Source organism: Rhinoraja longicauda, chromosome 12, assembly GCF_053455715.1.
Source record: "Rhinoraja longicauda isolate Sanriku21f chromosome 12, sRhiLon1.1, whole genome shotgun sequence".
In the NCBI taxonomy this organism is placed as follows: domain Eukaryota; kingdom Metazoa; phylum Chordata; class Chondrichthyes; order Rajiformes; family Arhynchobatidae; genus Rhinoraja; species Rhinoraja longicauda.
In genome coordinates, this window is record NC_135964.1 from 4,934,095 (window position 1) to 4,958,486 (window position 24,392).

The following is a 24,392-nucleotide window of genomic DNA, read 5'->3' on the forward strand; positions in this document are numbered from 1 at the left end:
CATCTGACAATAGGTGCAGGAGGAGGCCATTCGGCCCTTCGAGCCAGCACCGCCATTCAATGTGATCATGGCTGATCATTCTCAATCAGTACCCCGTTCCCGCCTTCTCCCCATACCCCCTGACTCCGCTATCCTTAAGAGCTCTATCTAGCTCTCTCTTGAATGCATTCAGAGAATTGGCCTCCACTGCCTTCTGAGGCAGAGAATTCCACAGATTCACAACTCTCTGACTGAAAAAGTTTTTCCTCATCTCAGTTCTAAATGGCCTACCCCTTATTCTTAAACTGTGGCCCCTTGTTCTGGACTCCCCCAATCTGTTCTCAATCAAGTGCCCATTACACACTAATCCTGCATAAAAGTTCATGGAATCTTGGTATTTTTCTACCAATGCCAGTGCCTAGTTTTACAAGTATTCAAACTGTATATTGCTTTACAAACAGTCGATTTTTACAAGATGAAAAGAACTGCACAAATAGTACCTAGGGTGCTGTCATTCCTTACTTATTTGAAAATATTCGCAGATGTCCATTGATAGATAAAAATAGAAGGCATATTTAACCAGATTATGTCCTCAAACTAAATGGGTAAAACTACAAATACTACCTTCAGTGATTTTTTCCCCACAAATTACTGTTTACAGGATTAAAGCAATTGAGAGTTTTCATATCCAATCACTCGAGTGACACTGACAAATAAAATGAGTCAATTTTAAAAGACAATTCTTTTATTTAACACTTTTTACATTTTGTTACAAATATCTTCCGCTCTAAAAAGTCACAAAATATTTTTTTGCACTGATTAAATGGGTATTTGAAGTATTATTGTACTCTACTGAAATGAGTCCAAGTCTGCCAGTGAAGATATCAGTTAACATAAATAATAACACATGAACATTCGATCAGATATGCAAATTAATTTCAACTTGGGTCTGCCTTAGATTGAAAATGTTGCTATCTGTTCTTTCTGGTAAAGGTGGTGTTCAACACCAGAACAGCTGGTCAGTGGCACAGTGGCCAGAGAGTGCTAAACTTTACATTGAAGAACAAAAATCTAAATTGCTATGGATTTTAACTAATTTTCTTCTTGTACTTTAACTGAAAAGTTCCAAGAATGATCTGCTTCAAATGTATAAACATCTCCCTTTTACACGAGACCTTGTTATTACAGAAGTTTTCACCTTGCTGTGCTTTCCATGACCCCAAAGAACAAAACCAAGTACTAAATGAATCCTTGTGGACTGGTCATAATCTCTGATTTAGTTTAGAAATACAGGCACTTGTAATCCCTGGGACATCAGTTTGAATATCCAGTCACAGTTTCCAAAACCATGCACATAATTGTCTACTGCAAGATTGTAAAATTGTTAAAACCCAGCATAGGGGACATGATTTCAGACACAAACACGTTACCTACAAAAAAAACTTCTGTCAGATTCAAGGTCTCAATGTTTTCAGATTGGTTTAACTGCATTGCCCACCACACTATGCTTTCTTTTAATCTTTTGTTAGCTAGATTTATTTTAAAGCTTCAAATAAAAAAAGCTACTCAGTATACACATTGAAAGAAAACTGCAGATGATAGAAATAGTTCTGATGAAGAACAGAGAACCAACATGTTGACTTTTGCTGCCAGACCTACAGTTTTTCCAATTTAAGAAAAAATCAGTATGGAGATTGTACTAAAAAATAATTGATAATTTACACATGGATGCTGTCTAGAAGATTACCTTTTTTCATTGGAAATGGAATTCATAAAACAAACGTGGTGGTTTGCAATGGTCAACTTACAGACTAGAACGCGTTGTAAAGTGACATGGATGATGAATGTAGCTCGTTCACAATGCCATCGTACAGTAGCGGCCTTTAATGTAGACAGCTTCATTGCTGTAACAACGGTATGTTAAGGTAATAAATCATGGTTTTCTTAAATACTCTAAATTTCCATCACATACATTTTCAAGACTATAGCTAACTAAATACATTTTATTTGAAAACTTAATGCATTGCTTTATGCTCAGTGAAAAATAGGATTCAGTATTTACAAAGCAAACTTTTTACACTTTCTGTCCCTTTAATTTTTTTTAATGTTTACAATTAAACAACTTGCTTTTTTGGTTTCCAGGAGAGTTAAAATGGTAAACGTGTCTAATATTTTTAAATAGGTTTTAGAGGTTATAAAAGAGAAACAAAGTATTACAAATGTGCAAGATATATTTTTCAGTCCCTGGAAAATCTGCAAATTGTTTCCTGTCCATTCTGGAATAAATGATTACATGGAGATGGTGGTAAAATATACATGCATTAAAAAACAGTTCTTATAACAGAACATTTTTATTTCCTTTTGAAAGATTCCTTTCCAGTGTTTTCACCACACAAACAGTTCATTTGCACACATATCCACATTGGAAATATTGACTCAACGCCTGCAATTCTACTGAAAATGTATCCTATTATTTCAAAACCCTCATTTCACACAAAGATGATAAAATTTAAACAAATAAAAGACTTTGCAGTGACTTAGTGAAGGATTTCCCAGCAACCCTTTCTTAAATTAGTTTGTGTAGTTGGAGCTAGAATATTCGGAAGGGTTTTGAAAGCTATACTCGACTCTAAAATAATTACATTACAAATAAAAGTGACAAAAAAAAACTGCACCTAATTAAAAGGGCACGGCCAAGACTAAATTTGGAAAGCACAAGATTAGTCAAAAGAAACTAAACACTTCCTTCAAAAGATTTTAATGTTCACAAAACAATCAATTGATTCTCTCAGCTGGTAGATCCCACCTTAATGTCCTACCACACCCTAAAAATCAGCCTGTACCCATAATCTCTAAAATACTGATCTATTTGCACAATAAAATAATTTTCTGCATGAAAATTGCAGAAACCGAAAATCTGAAATGGAAACAGGAAATGCTCGAAACACTCAGCAGGTCAGGCAGCATTTGTGGAAATAGAAATTGCAGAAATCTCATGTTGAAGACCCTTTGCCAGTACTGGGGAAGAGAGAAAGCTGATTACTTTTAACGAGGAATGGTAGGAAAAAAGAGCAAATGGACAGAGCACAGGGAACCTCTCTGAAAATGCAAAGCTGGAGTTGTTATGGGGATAAATATTCGAGGTAATCTGGTCACTGGGACAGTCGATAGGAGAGAAACTGAACAAAAGATGACAACCTCCTAGCTATCCCGCCCACAATTCTCTCTGAAATCTGTAACTAACTTGTTTTTCCCCCCTTGATGAAAGGCTTCAACCTAAAACATGAACTCTGCATGCCTTTCCACAGGTGCCGTCTAACTAATTGAATGTTGCCATCATTTTCAGTTTTTATTTCAAGGTCATTTCCAAACTATTTTTGCAACAAGGAGTTGGATCTTTAGTAGCACCACAGACTAAATCAGTAAAATACAATAAATAGCATAAAATGATCAGGATAAAAATTGTTTATGATGCAACAATTCACATTTTTAGATAAAAGGCCAAAGTTATTGATAAAAAATGCAAAGAAACATAGGAAAAACCTAATAAATAAGTTTCAAAAATGGACATAGCTGCTAAACTCTTGGGTGATGGTACTCAGAGTGCAAGGAAGTGAATGGGCAACTTGTCAAGTTATACAAATGTAAATTTCCTCATTAACATTAATTAAACTGATGACATCAGTTATGGATTTTTGACAAACCATTCTGAATTGCATTTCTTTTGGCACCTTATTTTTCCAAGGGCAATATCTTTACAATACTGTATAATTTGCTCCCCCCAAATGTTTAACAAAATCATGGTTTCCCTTTCCTAGTTGATTAGCGTCATATAGCCACAGCAATGCTTTAGGTACATCGCCGAACATGCTCCAGCACAAAGTCAGGAAAGGAAAGGCTACAGACTTGTAGGCCATCGAGTTTGCAAGGCATCCTTGGATATTCATCTTCTTTCCATTTATTTTCTTCTGGATCGAAGGTAAGGATAGAGTCACTGTATTGGCCATTGTAACAAAGACCGCCAAGGACAATGATCTGCTTTTCAACAACTGCCACGCCATGTCCACTTCTCCCGATGGGCATTGATGCCAAGATGGTCCATTGGTCAGAATCAGGATTATAAACCTCTGTTGATGGGCAGCCTTGGGACTCAAAAGATGCACGTAAAATTACACACACACCACCAAAAACATAAAGCTTCCCATTGTGGGCAATCATTTTATGAAAGCAGCGTGCATAATTCATTTTAGCCTTGTTCTCCCAGCAAGTTGTAACCACTTGCGTTCTCCTCGTCCGCTGTTCCACAGTGCCTTCTTTACTGGGATCAAAAACACACACTTGCTTGGAGGTTGAAGAGGACATTATCCCACCCGTAATGTAGAGCTTACTGTTGAGAACTGTTCCCTCATGGCCATATTTATTAACTGGATACGGATCAATAAATTCCCATTTGTTTTGCGTGATATCGTAACGCTCAGTTGAGTAAAAGGTTTCATCTCTTGTCCTGCCTGCCACCGCATAGACGTATTTTCCAATGATGCCAACAGCAAACTCAGATCGTGGGACAGACATGTCCGACATTCTCAGCCAGGAATTTTGTCGAGGATCATAGCGGAAGACTTTGGATGAGGCATGAAATTCGCCATCAGGACCCAGCTCCTCCCCTCCCAACAAGAATACAAAGTTATTCACAACTGAAAGACAATCAGGTCGCAGTGGTACTTGTGGACCCTCCAGTTCCCACCAAACCCGGGGCCTGTGCAGCAGTAGAATCTTGCTGTTCACCATGCTATGCCCAATCATCCCTCGAAAAACCGCTGTCTGTGCCTTGGCGGAGCGAATGCGATTAGACTTCATCTCCAAGAGTGGTTGCTGATTCATGTTCTGAAAGTAGCTTAAAGCCTGCTCAACCTCAAAACGAAGCTGCCGTGAGTAACGATAAAATTCGGATGTTTTTACCTGAGAAAAATCAGAAGGTATAATAATATGGTGACACTGATAGAAATTGGTAGAATTAACTACAAATAATGCACTCCTGCTGCAATCAGTTCAGTTCTGGTTAAACATCCTAACATAGCTATAATGATTAAGAATAGCAAATCTGTGTCCAAACAATTAACATTGCAGCCATCCACCAAAAGTGTAGGCTTCATGGCTACAATGGCTACATAATCTTAGGCTAAATCTAAGATATATTTCAATTATTCAACATTGCAATCCAGCTTTCACACTTTAGGTAGCAATAGCAATGCAGAATAAACTATACACAAGTAAAGGTGCACAATTAGCCCCAAAAAATGTAATTACACAATACATACATTACACCAAAGTCTGTGTGGTAGTTCCAAAGTCACAGGTAGTTCCTGTGTGGTAACATGGAACTACCACAGAAAGCAGAAATTATTTTGTTGCTTTACAAATGAAACTAGTCAAGAGTGGAAAATTGAAATCTGACAACACAAAACGTATGGATGTATCATGATGAGCAGATGTGGTACACAATTTATATTAATGTTAGGCTCATTATTTCCTCAATTATAAAAGATCAAGATGAATATCTTTGCCTTAGATCAGGACATTGATAGTTTGATATCATTGTTAACTTTATAGCCTTCTTTTATTATTATTCCGTTATCAATTCACCATGATGTTGAATTTTTTTCCATAAAGAAATATCAATCGGCAGAGCACTTCAACTTAACCTGGGATAATTAAAATTGAAAGAGAAGAAAAAGTGTTTCACTGGATCTCTGTTTAATTGGGGATGCTCAAAGTGCAATTGTTTTCATGCAAGATCAATTTTTTTCTTTTTAAAACACAACTACAATTATTCTCCCCATCAAGCTCAAATTGAGTGATTCAGGCTGATATATTCCAAAGATCACAGGACAATGCTGGACTTCATTTTGATATTGAGCAGGACTCGTAGCACAGTGCAAAATCTGTGGGAAAGGGAATGGATCACCTCAAAAAAATACACCTGTTGACGTTGTTACTGATAGAAAAATGCATTGGACTTCCACTATTATCAAAGTCTTTTTTAAAAAAACACACATTTCAAGTGGCATCTTACATGAATCAGCGCTTCTCATTTTAATAATTAAAAAAAAAAAAAGACTTGTGATTGTAATGCAATCTTTGCCCAAAACCCTCACTGAGGTAGAATGCAGGAACTAGCTTTAAAACAAAAGTCACATTAAATCTAATTCTTTAAAACAAGAAATAATACAAAATTCAAACACAGAACTTTATACAATTCTTTATTATTCAAATTATTGCAGAATAAAAACGTTTGGAACTTTTTTTTAGAAAATGTGCAAGTATGTGCACATTTTCCACCTGGCTGGCATTTCTGCAAATTAACACTCAATGTTCAAACTCAATGTTGAAAATATATAAAACATAAAATCAATCAACATTTAACCAAATAAAGACAGACAAGTCTAACGACAGATGGGAGGATATCAATACACACTTGCAATTTCCCTCTCCTCCTCATTGAAATTAGGCCGATACTGTTGACGCCAGCACCTCTCCCAAAATCCCTCAGTCTGAAGCGAGATAGCAGAAACCGTCAAACATCAACATCAGTTTACTTATTACCCATCCTCACCTGACGTCCTTGTGCTCTTAGTTTCCAGCAAAGACAAATTGATATTTATAAAAAACTGAGACCCTGATTGATCTTGGCTCAAGAAACCGAGTCAGTGGAAAATAACCCTTTAATATTTTGGTAAACCCCTTACTCATTCATGTTGCATATTTATACACTGAGCATAAATTTTAGTTTTTACATAAAGCACCCCCGCATTGTAATATGAAAATATCTGACTTCATTGTCACTAGGTAAAGGTTCTGGAATTCCATACTTTCACCACTTGGATTAGAGACCTACAGCCACCTTCTCCAGGGAAGGGCATTAAATACATGCCAGGCTTACTAGTGACAGCCACTGCACAATACCAATTTTAAAAGCACAATTACGTCCCAACCATTACTCTCCACCTGAAAGGTCAGGGCCCAGATAAAAAGTCTACTATTGTATAAAAATAAGTTGGAACTATCTTAGAACTGTGGCTCTCAATCACTGGCTTGTTTAAAGTTTTCCACAACACCAATGCACTAAAGGGTGGGTCACAAGATATGCTACTCTCTTATGGAATTACATTTAAAGGATAAAAGAAATCAAAGAAAAAATGTAACCATCGTCTCAGATGCATTTACATGGTGTGGAATCTAAAGATCATGGAAACGTCATTTTAAGTCTTCGATTTATAAAACATTGAAACTGATTTATCAAGATCCTTTATTTCAACTCCAAGCCATCCATAATGTCCCTGGCTTCAGAACTTAACCATTCAAATTAATAAGTACCAGTACACCCGAGTCGACAAAACCCAAGATTAATACCACTGGTCACAATAGAAGCACAGTTGATTTTTGATAGGGTGCGATGCTGAAAACAATAAGGTGAAAAGAAAACTATAAAAGTGCAAATCAGTAACCAATCTACTTCACTAGTTAAAAAGCACAACACTTCTAATAGCAAAACATTGCCTCTGGTGTTGCTGGTTTTCACCAGATTTACCCTGAAATAGGTCAAATATAATACTTACAATACAGGCATCTAAAATGGAAGGAAAATAATAGAGCCATGGTAAAGATTGAATAATGAAGCACATCATCCTGACTTAGCACAGATGCACAGCAGAAAATGTAAAATGCCCAAATATTATAATTGCCAATGGCTGTAGTATCTAATTATGTTCCATTTGAACGAGTAGTAATATAATTCTTGCAAAAGTGTTAGGATGCTCAGTCAACACAGGCAGCTCTGGTTGTGCTTCATTTTGATATGTTTTTACTTGACCCAACTAAATTGAAGTATTGTGTGTGTGGAAGGAAAACACCTTTGATGTATTTTTTAATAAGCCCAATTTTAAACACACTATCAAGTAACATCCACTACTCAAAGTAAATCTACTCAAAGTTAAACTGCAGGATAGAATTTACGTTTGGCATGTGTTATCTGGACAGCACCACAAGGAAATAATCCTCCTTGTCAATCAATGAATTCTGGAGTAGTGAAGAAAAGTAAATCAAACAGAAAAATAAATCCTTCTTTATGATTCATAGAAGTTCTAAATTGAAAGACTATGGCTTTATGCCTTTCTTCCGCAAACCTCTGGCCAATCATATTAAAGTTTGTGCAAATCATTGTGCTCTCTGATCATTCTTACAGCTTGCATTTTATTTACAAATAAATGCACAAAGTTACAGGCTAGGATGGTATCCCCAGTATAATTGCTCTCCACATTGTGTTGTGTGCTGGAAGTATCAGTCCACGCCACACGGCTGGTGTGTTACTGCAAAAGGTGAGCTGTATTAGAGTAAAGGTGTGTGTCCTGTGCCTTTCCCCCCCCCCCCAAATAATAACACCAAACAAAAACCAGAAAACATCTCTTTTGCTCAAGAAGGTTTCTGTAATTATATCAATATCACAAGTGTACATTTTCACATACAAGATGGATGACAATTACAGTCGCTAACATGAGCACCATTATTCTGCTTCCTTCGCCTTACCAAATCAGCAAATCTTGCAAAAACAGAAGCGGTAACAAGTATCACCCATTGATAACTACTGTGGATTGGCGTTAACCCCAAGTCTCTTTTGTTCGTATGAATTCTAGCTTTGATCCAAATATTCTCCAATGGTTTTGCTTAGAATGAGGAAATAAATAGCTGATCCTATTCTCTGCAGATAAGCAGCCACATTGCTCAGTGTTTGATGGTGCATCAATGGTGCATCAATGGCTACAACAAGCTCATCAAAGCTCAAGATCCACAGGGTACATGTCTTTATCAAACAGACTGTTTAAATGTAACACTGAAGCACCAAACTGAGCTTTGTGTTGCCTCTAGTAATCAATTTAATACAAGAAGTTTCACCCAAAACTACCCTGTTGGTCACTTGAGTTGCACAAGTCAAATTGTCTTGTCTGGACAACAAAACTCAAACTGACCACGGCTGATGAAGGTTGGTTTAAAAAAAGGTTGGCAGAGGATACTATAAAATTTGTGAATCAACTGGTTTTCTTTGAGGAATAGAAAACTTTACACCAGGCTGGATCCTTAGAACTGTTAGCTTCAGGTGCCAAAGGATGGGAGTGGGACTGGGAAGTGGGAAGAACGGCAAAAGCAGGCCTTTTCTCTCAGCATATCTCCAATTACATGGCCATTGCTGACAATTCAATAGGAGGGAGGAGAAAGCAAAAAGCACATTCAGCAAACCAATCCTCAAAATCCACAGCAAAGCTACCCATGGTTGTAGGAAATGCGTCACCTGGCACAGAAAAAGTAACCTTAAGTGAGCTCCATTGTACCTTTCAGCTGAATTTACATTTGCAGTTATATTCAACTCCATTTTGTTGGGGAGTGGAATTGTATTAAATTGTTTGTGCACGAATTGGAATAAATTCAAATGCAAGGTGCATTTTCCTTTCCGGAAAGAACCCGATGTGAGATCCCAGTCTCAATTCAAAGGTTTTGGGCATGTAGATTCATTTGTTTCTTCTGAATTCACAAGACTATGATAAACATATACAGTAGCTTCTACAGTTTGTTGACAGCTTCCCAATTCTAACCAAAGTACCTAAACAGTTTCAAAGTAGATGTGCTTGGCAAAAGTTCATGTTCAAAATGGCGACACTTGCAAAGACTCTGCTAGATTTGAGTTTAAGAAATAAACATACAAGAGCTCACTTCCCAGAGGTGCCCCATGACACCAAACTACAGAAGAATAAAGATTAAATGACTGTTGTCGAGCAATGCTGTTTTGAAAATTTGGAAAATTAATTCTAGTTCAACTGGTTTCACAAAAAGTTTAAATGCCAGTAATCCATCAAATTTAGATGAACCAACCAAAACCAAGAGCCTATATAGATTTCATATTCAATTATCACTCATGTGAAGCGATTCTGACTCTTAGCCCATAATTGTTTATTTGTCTTTGCCTCCACATTATACTGGCTCATAACATTTCCAAGTGTAGGTGATAAACACCCAATTCCTTCAATCCCAGTTCCAAGTAGTGAAAATATAAAATATCAAAGCACAAAAAATATCAGTGGCCAAAAGGCTTGCTAGAATTCACTTCTCAATAAACCAGGGTGTTTGTACTGTCATTCACAACCAAGAATGAATCAAAAATGGGAATCCTTCCAGGTTGATAAGAAGATTAAAGCTGAGCATTTGCTATAAAAACTAGGAAATAAAAACACACTGAAATACCATTTAAAAAAATCTATCTGCCTCCCCAAGAATATGAATCAGAAATCAGTTATAAAATGCTGGACCAAAGTATTTCAAACAATATTCTTAGATTTCATCAAAAAAAGTCTTCACATTCCATCACCTTGATACCAGAATCTTTTATAATCAGCACTAGCTAAAAAGTGAAATGCGGCAAAGACTAATTGCTAATTATAATAAATCAAGCTAACTAAAGCAAAGAATAAATAGGTCCTGACTGATAATTTCTTCACAGTATTCAATGGTCTTGCCCCAGAGGTGTAACTTGGTTACTGCTTTCAAACATACTAACCTTTTCCAAAACGTTTGCTGTATTCATCAGACAAAACCTGACATTTTGAACAATGGCATCTGTGTGCCTCCAACGGCTCCTGTCATGCCGCAGCCAGGCCTGTGCTGCCTCAAAGAGCTCGATCTCTGGGAATCGGCTCAGTTGATCATTTTCCAAACATGCCAAGAGCTTCTCAACGCTCAGGTACGACAGAAAATCAGCACGGGACATGAGTGGTACGAAATTCTCGAGCAGGAACTTGTCCAGTTGTTCTTGGATACCGTCTATATTAACACTGAAATCATCTAAAAGTCGCATGATTTCTGCACAGTTGTCCAAGCAGATTTTTGACAACAGGAAGGAACAGCAGAATTTCACCACCTCAGTTAACTGGACATACATGGCTGCCTGGAGGATCTCATGGACAGTGCTCATGTTCAGTTCAATGGAGCCATAATACATAAACTGTAGGACATGACTAAAGCCCGTTGGAGTGAGTCCTTTAAGGTGAATCTTGTTCTGGTCCCGTTCCCTCATGTCAGCTGTGAACATTATTCGAAAGTAGTCACTCTGTGTAGCCAACAGTGCCTTGTGAGCCTGAAACTGGTGATCCTCAATAATCAGGGTGACATCAAATAATAATCCCTCCTCGTATAGGGTTTTAAACCCTGAAGAGACGCAGGAGTCATGAACAGAAGAGTTGTACACATCCACGTTCCCATCCATTAATACCCTGAAACAAACAAAACATTGAATATTAATGTGCATCAAGGTGAAATAAAATTAAGGAATTTATAGAATTATTGGTTTACCCCAGTTCCCCTTTTTTCAGAGAATATTACCAAATCATGGTGTTCTTTGAAACCTCTGCAGTAGTAAGTACATTTCAAGTGTAGGTAGTGGTTGTAATTACTAATTTCAGCTAGTGAGGAAAAACCTTTTCAGTCAGAGAGTTGTGAATCTGTGGAATTCTCTGCCTCAGAAGCCAGTGGAGGCCAATTCTCTGAATGCATTCAAGAGAGAGCTAGATAGAGCTCTTAAGGATAGCGGAGTCAGGGGGTATGGGGAGAAGGCAGGAACGGGGTACTGATTGAGAATGATCAGCCATGATCACATTGAATGGCGGTGCTGGCTCGAAGGGCCGAATGGCCTTCTCCTGCACCTATTGTCTATTGTCATTACATTTTAGGTATTTTACATTAATTCTGTGCCATGCTGCAGTATTCAATTAAAGTAGGAAATGTTTTTAAACATAAGCAAACCACAATTCTCATTGGCTTAATATCAGCAACTAATTTGATTGTCAAATATCAAAAATAAATTCAAGAGTAACATCAGTTTTCATCAACAGTTCATTATTGTCATCAGTTTGCATCTAAAGTACTTGTTATCGCTGTCATTTGCAGGTTTAATGCTCATTTCAGTGCCATCACCAGTTTGTATTCAGATGGCTCATTATCAATATAGATGGAGTTCACCGTCAGTGTGTTTATAGTAATCACAATTTTAGCACCAGAACTGGAATATTTCAACACTCAAATGAATTGTATTTATTCTATTCAAATTAATCACATGATAATGAAGATCAGATAAGGTGCTTGCCAGATTACTAGTGGGGTGATGACAATCAAACCTACATGTTGACATTAGTGATATTTCAACACAGTAAGTGGACCATGTGCCTTTCTTGATGTACTGAAAAGTAATTACAGAACACATCCCAAAGGAGCAGCTAGCTACAATGCAAAAATATCCTGAATAATCACACATAAATTGTTTAATTGCTCCTTCGAATTACCACGGAAGGTGTACTCTCCTGAAATCCCCATCAGTCATTTTCTAAAAGAAACTCAAGGGTGCTAAAATCTCCAAACCCCTACTGAAGGATGGGAGAGGATCAGAGACAAAATGATAAATAGATAATATGCAACCTCAACCAATTCCTGTCTAGCTGCTGGTGCTTGGGGGCTTCCACTGAAGGAAAATAGAACACCATTGTAACGTTACCAAGGCTCAGTTCCTTAGATTTTTCACAAGCATTGAAATGTAATGCCGGCTGAAGAAATGTTCCCAAGGATTGGCACAGCACCCAGAACAGGCTGATGTTTACTTCTCTGATCTCATCACCACACCTGGTAGAAGATTCACTCTGCCCCAATTCTTTGCCTGCTGCAGATTCCATTAGTTGTGAGTTTTTACTGTTTGCTTTCTGGCCCATTTTCCCCAATCAGGCCTGCTGGCAAGTGGGGAACAGGAGCTAAAATAACAATAATTAATATGACCTTATATGCTGCTAAATTTTGGAGGACCTCCATGCCCCTCATCTTTGGTAACTGCCAGCCCTTGCTCCCTTCCCACAAACATTACGATATGTCTTTCAGTAATTTATTTATTTAACATTGAAGAGGGTGATATTTAGAGATCACCCTCTGCCTCCTCTTCTTAAGGGCATATATGAACTTCGGTTGCAAGTTGGTTGGCTATTCACTCAATGAGCACTGTGGTTAAGCGCAGTATCGACATCTGCACAGTTCTAAAATAGCTGTTAAAGAATGGCAATAAGTTGGAGTCCCAGCTGAGATAAGTTTCACAGATTCAGCATGATCTCAATCACAATTAGCAAATTTACCAGACAACAAGAAAAGGATCGAATATCAGCATCACACACTTATCTTAAAGCTGTTGATTCTGGCCAGCTATTCCAATTGAAAGTTAATAAGATTTTAAGCTTGACACAGGTTTCTCAATTATTTAGCTGACCCTATGGAATATTGCCTATCCATGTTCTCCAGAAATGCTGCCTGGACCACTGAGTTTAGTTTAGAGATACAGTGCAGAAACAAACCCTCTACCTATGAGTCCTCACCAATCAGCAATCCCCACACACTGGCACTACCCTACACACACCAGGGACAATTTATAATTTTACCAAGCCAATTAGCCTACAAACCTATACGTCTTCGGAGTGTAGGAGGAAACCAGAGCACCAGAAAAAACCCACGCAGGTCACGGGAAGAACGTACAAACTCCGTACAAATAACATCTGTAGTTAGGATTGAACCAGAGTCTTAGGCGCTATCAAGGCAGCAACTCTTTTGCTGTGCCACCGGGTCCCTCTTTTTCCAAAACCGGTACCTGCAGTTCCCAACGTTTAAATGTTCCAGTTGCTGCAGAAAGCAATGTACCTGTTCTAGGATTTAAGATCAGTACCAAAATCTGTGAATTAGGACATTTTTAAATGTGTAAAGAAAATGTTAATAATGCATTAATTTCAATAATGCATTAATATTTCAGTTTTAAACTTGAATATTAGTAATCAAACATTGGGATAGTGCAGTGGGAATTTTAAAAAGTGATTGCAATTTACCAAGAGCCAGAAAAAAAGTTTGATCCTAAACCACGACAAACAACAGACATTGCTTCATCTGAAAAGAAAATAACAAATTTGCTGTAATTTTAATTATTAAACAGTTGTTATCCTAAGCAAGCCGCTGCAAAAAGCAAGGAGGTATTTTTGTCTAACATAACATAACATAACAACACTTTATTGTCACTCGGCACAACACCGAGCGAAATTTCAGCAGTCACACAAAATACAGCAAAAAGAAAAGAACACAGGACACCCGACCCCAACACAAACATCCATCACAGTGACTCCAAACACCCCCTCACTGTGATGGAGGCAACAAAACTTCCCCTCTCTTCCCCCCGCACCCACGGACAGGCAGCTCGACCCCTACCGAGGCAAACGACACGCACAGCCCCCGCAAGGGGATGGAAGGCCCCCCGGCCGAGCCGCCCCGGGCACCGAAACGTCCCGCGGCCACACCGGGCGATGTTAAGTCCAACGGCCGAGCCGCACCGGGCACTGAAACGTCCCGCGGCCGAACAGCGCTGACGATGTTAAGTCCAGCGGCCAAGCCGCACCGGGCACTGAAACGTCCCGCGGCCACACCGGGCGATGTTAAGTCCAGCGGCCAAGCCGCACCGGGCATTGAAACGTCCAGCGGCCGAGCCGCACCGGGCACTGAAACGTCCCGCGGCCACACCGGGCACTGAAACGTCCCGCGGCCACACCGGGCGATGTTAAGTCCAGCGGCCGAGCCGCACCGGGCACTGAAACGTCCCGCGGCCGAGCCGCACCGGGCACTGAAACGTCCCGCGGCCGCACCGGGCGATGTTAAGTCCAGCGGCCGAGCCGCACCGGGCACTGAAACGTCCCGCGGCCGAGCTGCGCCGGCAATGTTAAGGCCCGCAGCCGAGCCGCACCGGGCACTGAAACGTCCCGCAGCCGAGCTGCGCCGGCAATGTTAAGGCCCGCAGCCGAGCCGCACCGGGCACTGAAACGTCCCGCAGCCGAGCTGCGCCGGCAATGTTAAGGCCCGCAGCCGAGCCGCGCCCCGGGGAAGAGACCTAATAAAATAAAGGTTTCCCCCCGCCCCACCCCCCCACCCCACCCCCCCACACCCCACCCCACACCCCCACCACACATACACAGCCAAAAACAGAAACAAAAACCATCCCAACACCGACACAAACAAAAAAAAAGAAAAAAAGACAACAGACTGCCAGAGAGCCGCAGCCGTTAGGCGCAGCCAACTCCTCCCACGTCTAGCATCAGAAGTGAATTGACCTCCACTTCCATCCATTAATTTACCAAAGAAATCATCTTCATTGCTTTTTCCATTTTTGCTTTCTTAAAGGCGTGTACTTTCTTTGCTGCTAAATCACAAAAAAAAGGCAATGGCTTTAACAGTGATAAACTGTACATTTTTACATCTAGAGAACCAAAGCAGTCTTTCTAATAAGGCCTAAAACTATTAACTTTTATATACATCTTACTAAACTCCTGAATATTACTAACGACTATTCCATTAACTCTACTGTAAAACAATTTGCACAATTCAAAATTACATCCTGATCTCCAAACCTGTTCAAAATGGATTATTACCGTTGAAATAGTCAGTTTCTGATGAGAATTATTTCAAATTGTTGATTTCCGAACTGCTGTTTCAGCGGCTATGAAAAACTAAAGGGCCTGTCCCACTTAGGCGATTTTTTAGGCGACAGCCGGCGACTGTCAGAGTCGTAGCAGATCGCCAAAATTTTCTTTTACCCTACGACAATGACCACGACAATGCCGACAATGTCAGGTCAAGATTACAGCGCCTTCGGAAACATCGCAAAATTCCCACGCTGTCAATGCTTCTCCGGCGTCCTAATTTTCGCTGAAATCACTGACAAGTCAGTAAGTACTTGAGAGTTTTGAACTATAACATCTTGTATGGGTTACTTAAAAAAACAAGCATCACTGTAACAAGGAATAAACTGGATTTACTTCCAGTTTACTAATAGCAGTATTTAAAAAAAATAAAGATTTAAGTGGTTAAGTGGATTTTTGTGAAAAGTGTGTGGGCATTCTTTGAAAATGTACGGGAGATGCATATCTGGTTTCTGGGTTGCATATCTGGGTTGGGAGCCCACTTTAAATGTAATGGCTGACGGCCATAAACATCGCGAAATTCCCACGCTTACCTGACCGTCAAACTGTCGCCTCCAATCTACCTGTAAAATGTCCCGACGGTAAGTAAATTGGTTAAACACAAGCATTTTATGGTATTTTGAAATGACTTTACTTATTTTAATATTATGTGCTTCTAAATGCATCTAAGAGAACCTAGCAAACCTGGGGACAGCATGCGACAGCACCCGCAATAAACAACGATACCTGGCGACAAGCCAGCTGTCGCCGAGAAATTTCACTCCAGATGATTTCTCAGCGACGCGCTGAGATCCATGACGATTGTTGGAAGACTCCAAACGATCATGCCCGCGACACCCGGTGAACTGTCGGCGACAGCCTAGTCACCAGCAGTCGCCTTAAAATCGTCTAAAGTGCGACAGGCCCTTTAGGGTTCTCTCTTCCAACCAGGGACAGGAAACAGAATGTGGGTCGCCTCAGCTAGGAAAAGGTTGTTGTTCTTGTATAGTTATGTCATTTCATCATAAGTTTTCAATGTTGCATCAATTAGCAATTATCATTAAAGTTTACAATACAGAACAGATTAAAAAAATATGTTATCCTACAATCAAACAGTAAATCTGTTCTTTAAAGATTAAATTGATCTCTAGCATTTACACAAGTTATTGACTTGTGCTTAGCAGAGCACAGTAATTACTGCATGCATACATATTTTGCACGAAAAGTGATCATTTGGATCATTGCAACTATAGGCAATATAGACAACATCAGTATAAATCTGAATTCTATTTTTTCCATGAAATGAATTGTTGTGAAATTTAATAACTTCGATTTAATAGGCATTTTAATATCCTATTCCATCTGGGTGTAAAAATCTAGCCTTCCCCAAATGTTCCAGTAGGAACCATAACATTCGCCTAATTCATAAGTGTTTAGACTTTCACAATGCATCCAATGAAACATATCTTAGTGGAGCTACAAGGTTGCCACCTTAACCTTGTAGCTAGAACACTATCTCCTTTTTAAATCATAACTACACCATTACGTCATCCCTGTAAAATGATATTTGGTATTTCAAAGTCTTCAAAACCATTACTACAATTTGCTGCTTGGAACGACCTGCCCTATACTCCTGAAATTATCACATGTCATTCAGCATCATCTTGCTTTAGTAATAAAAATATTTAAGAATTCTTCCAACTCAATTTAACCATTCAATCAGATCGTGGCTAATCTGGTTGTTGGCCCCAACTGATTCCTTTGATTCCCCAACAGCTCAAAAATCTCTCAGCTTTGAACATAATATTTCACGTCCCAATGAATGTCCCTTCTTAAATGTTAGTCCCTTCATCCTGAGAGTATATTTCCCCATTCTAGATTCCTCTATCAAGTATTGAGTTTAGTTTATCATTGCCAAGTGTACCAAGGTAAAGTGAAAAGCCTTTGTTTGCTTGCAATCCAGCAAATACTATACATAAATACAATCAAGCTGTCCACAGTGCACAGACAATGGAAAAGGGGTATAACATTTTATAACAAAGATATAACATTGAAGTCTGATTAAAGATAGCTCAAATAAAGTATATGGGAGGTGAGGACTGTACTCTGTTGTCTGATAACTGGGAAGAAACTGTTCCTGAACCTGGGCGTATACATTTTCAAACTTCTGTATTACCTGCCCGATGGGAGGGGAGAAGAGGGAGTGAGACTGGTCCTTGATTGTGGTGGTGGCTTTACCATGGCAGAGTGAAGTGCAGATGGAGTCAATGGAAGGCAGGCTTGTTTGGGAGATGGAGTGGGCCCTGTCCATAACCCTCTGCAATTTCTTGTGGTTTTGGATGGAGCTGTTCCCAAACCAAGCTGTGATGCATCCCGATAGGATGCTTTCTAAGAAGTATCTGTAGAAGTTGGCAAACTTTGTTTGGGACATGCCAAACTTCCCAACCCTTCTAAAGAGGTAGAGGCATCGATGTGCTTTCTTGGCCATAGCATTGATGTGGCTGGTCCAGGGCAAACTGCAGGTGACATTCAATCCTAGGTCCTTAAACCTATTGACCATGTCTCTTTGGTGCCAAAGTAGACTAGGGTGTGTCCTGAAGTCAATCGCTATTTCCTTGGTCTTGTTGACATTATGGGAGAGGTTCTCTTAATACCAACCTTGTCAAGCTACCTCTGAATCTTAGGTTTTGTTGCTCTAAACTCTCATACCATCAGTCAAGTATATTCATCTTGCTCATAAAACAACGCCTTCCACCCCAGGAATCAATCTATTGAACCCTCTGCAAGATTACCAAAATTAGTATATCTTTACAGAAATAAAGAGACCAAAATTGTATCTGGTGTTTCACATGTATTCTCACCAAATTCTCTGGCAATGAAGGACCCAATTTCAATTTCATATTTTCCAAAGCCAGTTTTCCTTGCGCCCTTTGATTTTTTCCATTCTATTTTAAAGATATACTCTGCTCTCCAAATTCATGGCAGATTTTACTATTTTTGGCACTTTTCTATTCTAATTAATTTGGCTATAATGATTTTTAATTTCTAAAATAAAATCAACTCTATTTGCTAACCAGCCTACTTGCAAAACATTGTGCATTCTTCTGCAGGATTCGTCTAGTTCTTCACCTTTTGCCAGCGCCCATATTAGGCATGAATTTGGAGGGTGCACACCATCCTAACAGAATCGTTAAGACTAGGTTGTCTCGAAGAGGCCAAGAACAATTCTTTCATTCTCGGTTTTTAATGTTTTTAGCCATCGCTCTACCCTGGAACATGTAGTATTGGTGAGAAAAAAACCCATGATGCTATCACTTTGTTGCCCCACCCCCCAAAAAAAGCATCTGATGGTACTTTTACAAATTGGCAAATGATAAAAATAGATGCACCCAGATTTCCTTATACAACATCTGATCTCTACGGGGACTAATCAACAAAAAGAATGCATTTTTAATCTTTAACCTCTGTCGTTGACGGACTCAAATAGGTCAGAAAGCTAAAAAATACTACACATATTCACATTTGATACACAAAAACCCATATACATTGAATCATGTTATTTGCAGTTACTTGATTTCCCATCTCCTTACGTTTTACCACAGGGAGCTGAGTAGCAAGTCATCCTCAATCCCAAAGGACCATCCAAGGTGGAGCAAGGCAACAGCATCAAGAGCCATGGTTTCCAGCTGCCGCAAGAGCACGTAGTAAATAACTATCAGTTCGTGCCAGGGCTGCTAGTAATGTAAAGACACACAGGAAATATCCAGCATAGTTATCTCACCTTGCTGGAAGTGCACCGTCTGTTGGCGTATGTAGTGACATTGACAGAATTCGCGACGGGGTCCTCAGACCTGACCGTCCCGTGCTCCTGCCTAAAAGAGGCTCCACGCTAGCAAACGGCTCCTGCATTGGAAGAGAAAATTTAAATAAGTTTGCAAATATTTCCTTAGTTTAATTCACATGGCTAGGTTTTAATGATTCCTACTAGAGAAAAAAACCCATGCTTTTGTAACTTATTCTTTTCTCCTTGTCCGTACTACGGGTTTCATACCTGGGTTTACAGACATTTCATACCTTGCGTATGTGCCTTTTTACTCCCTTATCTAGAAATGAAATAGAGTAGCAAGCAGATCAACTAAAACAAAAATCACATGGAAACTCAAGCCGATCTGTAACCAATTTAAGAATCTTAAAAGTCATAAAGCTATAATATCCATATGCAGAACTACAGACCAGTTAAAAAATAAGGTCCCATCCTTTTAAAACTGATGAGGCAATTTCTTTGAATATTTTTAAGACAAAAGTTTAATAGTTTGTGATAAGGAGGGGGCAAAATGTTATCAGTGCTAGGCAGGAACATGGAGTGGCCAAAAGCAAATGACTTGACCTCACCTCTTTTCCAGCTTTCTCTCCCATACTACAATCAGTCTGAAGGGTCCCGACCCGACCCTATGTCCTCCAGAGATCCTGCCTACCCAACTGAGCATCTGTGAAGGTATTTATTCACAAAATGCTGGAGTAACTCAGCAGGTCAGGCAGCATCTCGGGAGAGAAGGAATGGGCGACGTTTCGGATCAAAGGGTCTCGACCCGAAACGTCGCCCATTCCTTCTCTCCCGAGATGTTGCCTGACCTGCTGAGTTACTCCAGCATTTTGTGAATAAATACCTTCGATTTGTACCAGCATCTGCAGTTATTTTCTTATACCAACTGAGCATCTGCAGTTCCTTGTTCCTCCTCTTTACAATCAGATTTCATTGAAGTTGGGGAATAGGCTGAGCTGAGTTGCGTACTGTTAATTTGGATGCTTGATGAATCGTTGCACTTAAACTATTGTACGTTTTTAAAGAAACACATGAAGAAACACTTTAGTCACCTGACTCAAGCTATACCAATTCAGCTTATTTCCATCTAATATTCTTCATTGTTTGCAGTTGTATTTAATAGTCATTTAATAAAAGTTCTGGCTTACTCGTGATCATTAAGAAAATTAAAAAATGAACACTGCATGAACACCATTTTAACCTTCATATATACATGATAGGATGCAAGCAGCATGCTGACAATAATTATGCGTATGCAGACTATAAAAACACAATGCCACGTTCAAGGGCATTTGGGATTTACATGGCGTGTCTTAATACCTTTTGAGAAACCTGCAGGGTCATCACTGCTGGGTTCGGCAGCATCTTTGGAGAACAGGGATAGGTGAAAATTCAGACCCTTCTTCAGACTGATTGTTGGGATGGGGGGAGAAAGGTTACAGTATTGTTGTTGTGATAAAACAGTTCTGTTCAATGCAGTTGAGTTTATTGTCACGTGTACCGAGGTACAGTGAAAAGCTCTGCCAAGGATATGTACTTCAGGATAGCAAAGGGAAATATCATAGCCTAACCGTTCACAACCAGTCTTCAACATCTCTTCGTGTTTTTCTGAAATTATTAAACGCTGTGGTGATCACTTATGTCTTGAATCACAATCATTCAAAAGAAACACGTTCTAGAGGGGTTATTTAATCTTGGGATATTTTAAGAAATAAAACGCGAGATTCGGTTATAATCTAGCGTTTTATTTCTTAAAATACTTCAACGGTCGACCTCAACAAACTTTCATTTTAAATACGTACAACACAACCCGTGGGGAGCACCAGAGTCAGGGCAAAGAAGGGGCTTTATATATATATTTTAACTTGTCACGTTTAACAACCCTCCTCGGATCTCTTTCTTCTTCAGGTGAAGCGATGGCATGCGGCGTTGCGAATGGGAAAAGAACAGGGCACCTTAATTCTATTTCACTTAGGCGGGTTTCGGTTGAAAAAAGCAAGACTTGGCCGCCGGCCGCTGCAGCCCACTCACCGACATCAGTAGCTGCTGCTGCCGCCGCCGCCGCCGCTCCTCCACACAACGCGACCCTAGCTCCTCCTAACCGCGGACCATGAGGGGGCTATCTATATCTATCCCTGTGCTCAGCACTCCTCCTGTACCCCTCCCTCTCCACGCTCGGCTTCACTGCGCGCTTGACCGCCAACGAAGCCAACGGCGGCCGGCCGACCGTTCCCTCCCTTCCCCCCTCCCACCCACCACCCCCCAAACTGAGTGTCAGCTCCAACCCACCGCCGCCATTTCTCCTCCACCGACCCGCTCGGCCCGGCTCAGCCCGGCCCGGACCTGCCCAGCCCAGCCCGCCGCGCGTCACTACCGGCAGCCGGACCACAACAACAGGAGGCGCTTCCGGACACATCCATGCCGCCGCCGCCGCGGCTTCAGCAACAAGTTCACTCCGTGGACGCGGTACATTTGATGCCAGCCTCAGAGATCTCTTGAAACATGTCAGGATGGACCAAAGATACTAAGGGAGCAAGATGAACCGCTCCGCCGACATCGCCCATACTGAAGAAGCGTAACGGAACGGCCGCCATTTTAGTAGGCAAACCCCGCCGTCCGCTATGGCGCCTCTCGCAGTGCAATCAGGGTCGTGGGGGAGGGTGGGGACGGACAGTATGTGTGGTGATACTAATCAGGGTCGTGGGGGGACGGACAGTATGTGTGGTGATACCATTAAAATGCAGAATATATCTCATCCATCAACTCACAGGTTTTTGTTATTTTTCTTTTTAAATGTTTCTGCAAGTTTTAGCCTACTAAAATGGCGCCATGACATACTACGGTCTTTAGGGTCGAGTGGTCTATCTTGCTCTGCTCTATTTATCTTTGGGATGGACAGCAGTTGAATGGAGGAAAAGCAAGAATGTTCATGCTTGCAAGTTAAATTGATACAGGAAAAATGTCCCCAATGTTGGGGGAGTCCAGAACCAGGGGCCACACGGTCTAAGAATAATGGGGAGGCCATTTAAAACTGAGGTGAGAAGAAACTTTTCCACCCAGAGAGTGGTGAATTTGTGGAATTTTCTGCCACAGATGGCTGTGGAGGCCAATTCACGGGATGAATTTAAAAGAGAGATAGATAGAGCTCTAGGGGCCAGTTGAATCAAGGAATCATGGATGATCAGCCATGATCACAGTGAATGGCAGTGCTGGCTCGAAGGGCCAAATGGTCTATATTGTCTATGTTTCTACGATGGAGTAGGAAAAGTGAGGGATAAGATGATGCACGTGGCAGATTGTAGTCAAATGTGTAACTGCTCATCATTCTTCAAATGATTGATTAATGATTAGACTTTTTAATCCACTGAATTCAGGCCTCAGCTTATAGACCACCTCCAACCCAGATTTATTTTACTCACTGCTCCAGACCATACCCTGACGCAGCAGCAAATCTGGCATAGACCATGACATTCCTAAATTCATCTATTCACCTATTCAAGTTATAAAAAGCTCCCGATCTGAAATGTCACCTATGCATGTGATAAAAGGGTCCTAACCCAAAGGCTCCTGGTCTGAAATGTCACCTAATTCATGCTATAAAAGGAACCCGCCCTGAAACATCACCTATTCATGTTATAAACTAACCTACAGATAATACCCACCCCTTCTCACCACCCCCCCATCCTATTTCCCCTCTCGTCCCTGTGCCCCACTTGGATTCATCCCCATTTCTACCCTTCCCGCTTTTCCTGTGCCCTTCCACGTATATTCCTTCCTTTGGCTTTATAATTCACACTTCTTCTATCCTTATCTTGCACTTCGTCTTTTTATCTCTGGTCTTTGTCCAACCATCTGCCAAACAAACTACCCCTCACCTGTCCACCTATCGCTATCCACCTATCACTTGCCAGGCTTTGTCCTGCTCCCACTTTTCTACCAGTTTTCTTTCCAACCCCATCATCACAATCAGACTGACGATCTCTACCCGAAATATCACCTATTCATGTTCTCTAAAGATACTGTCTGACCCACTGAGTTCCTCCAGCACTTTGTGTCTTTTTTGTAAACCAGCATCTGCAGTTCTTTGTTTCCGAATTCTTCATTCTTTGCAAACACATTGTCTCCTCATTTTCGTTTAGACCGGACCTTTAAATACAGCATTTGAAATTGCATGTCTTCGTCGTAGCTGTTATCACACAAGTGGTATGAAGCCTAGAAGAACATTGATAATCAACTAGCTTTAGCAACTGCAATTGAAGGATAGGAAAGAGAATTCTTTGGATTTCCATCACCATCTTGGTCTTGCAACATGATCTTGAATTAATCTTGGGCAATTTCTTCCTGGTCTTCATTTCGGCATTCCATCTTTGTTGCCCAGAATCTGTAGGAAAAAAAATGGACAGTTATTTTGTTTAAATTCTTATGTCCTTGGTGCCAATAGTTTTTAACTACTGCTACATGAGTTTGTCATAGAGTCATACACACAGCAAGGTGAACTCACCTGATGGGCTTTATTTCCAATGACAAACAAGATCGTCTAGAATCATAGACACAAATGTTGGAGTAACTCAGTGGGACAGACAGCATCTCCAGAGAGAAGGAATGGGTGACATTTTGGGTCGAGACCCTTCATCCCAGCAGCTTCCCTACCCCCTCTCCCCCCACCCCTCCTTATTGCAAATGCTTGTTCACACATGTGATAGGAGTAAAACTAGGCCATTCAGCCATTCAATCATAGCTGATCACTGCCTCCTAATCCCATTTTCCTGCCTTCTCCCCATAACCCTTGACACGAATGAATGAATGAATTAATATGTACACATACAAGGAATGTGCCCTGGTGCTCCGCTTGCAAGTAACAACACGAACATACAGTAAACAATTAACAATAAAGCATAAAACATTGAAACATTAAGAATACAACCTTACGGTTACGTTAAAGAGACTACAGGCTTTTGGTTATTGAGTAATACTACTACTTGCGGAAAAAATCTTTTTATGCCTGCCTGTGGCGGCTTTGACAGTCT

At 40.4% G+C, this 24,392-nt stretch overlaps 2 protein-coding genes across 4 annotated transcripts in view; one reads left to right on the top strand and one right to left on the bottom strand.

Annotated features, from left to right (window-relative positions):
* Window positions 1-738: 738 nt before the first annotated feature.
* On the bottom strand, window positions 739-21,918 carry klhl15 (kelch-like family member 15). 3 transcript variants are annotated; one of them, XM_078408913.1, is made up of 4 exons: window positions 21,655-21,918; window positions 19,324-19,445; window positions 10,583-11,294; window positions 739-4,938 (listed from the first exon to the last, which is right to left on the bottom strand). In XM_078408913.1, the coding sequence occupies exons 1-4, from the start codon at window positions 21,661-21,663 to the stop codon at window positions 3,829-3,831; spliced, it is 1,953 nt and encodes a 650-aa protein (XP_078265039.1). In that variant the 5' UTR covers window positions 21,664-21,918; the 3' UTR covers window positions 739-3,828. The 3 variants fall into 3 exon arrangements, with proteins under 3 accessions (XP_078265039.1, XP_078265041.1, XP_078265038.1); XM_078408915.1 differs by lacking the exon at window positions 21,655-21,918 and adding an exon at window positions 21,397-21,593; XM_078408912.1 differs by lacking the exon at window positions 21,655-21,918 and adding an exon at window positions 20,686-20,901.
* Window positions 21,739-24,392, top strand: part of LOC144598669 (uncharacterized) — a 28,304-nt gene continuing 25,650 nt past the window's right edge. The window contains exon 1 of the mRNA XM_078408918.1: window positions 21,739-21,963. The gene's annotated coding sequence lies outside the window, so the exon portion shown is untranslated. The remainder of the gene's footprint in view (window positions 21,964-24,392) is intronic.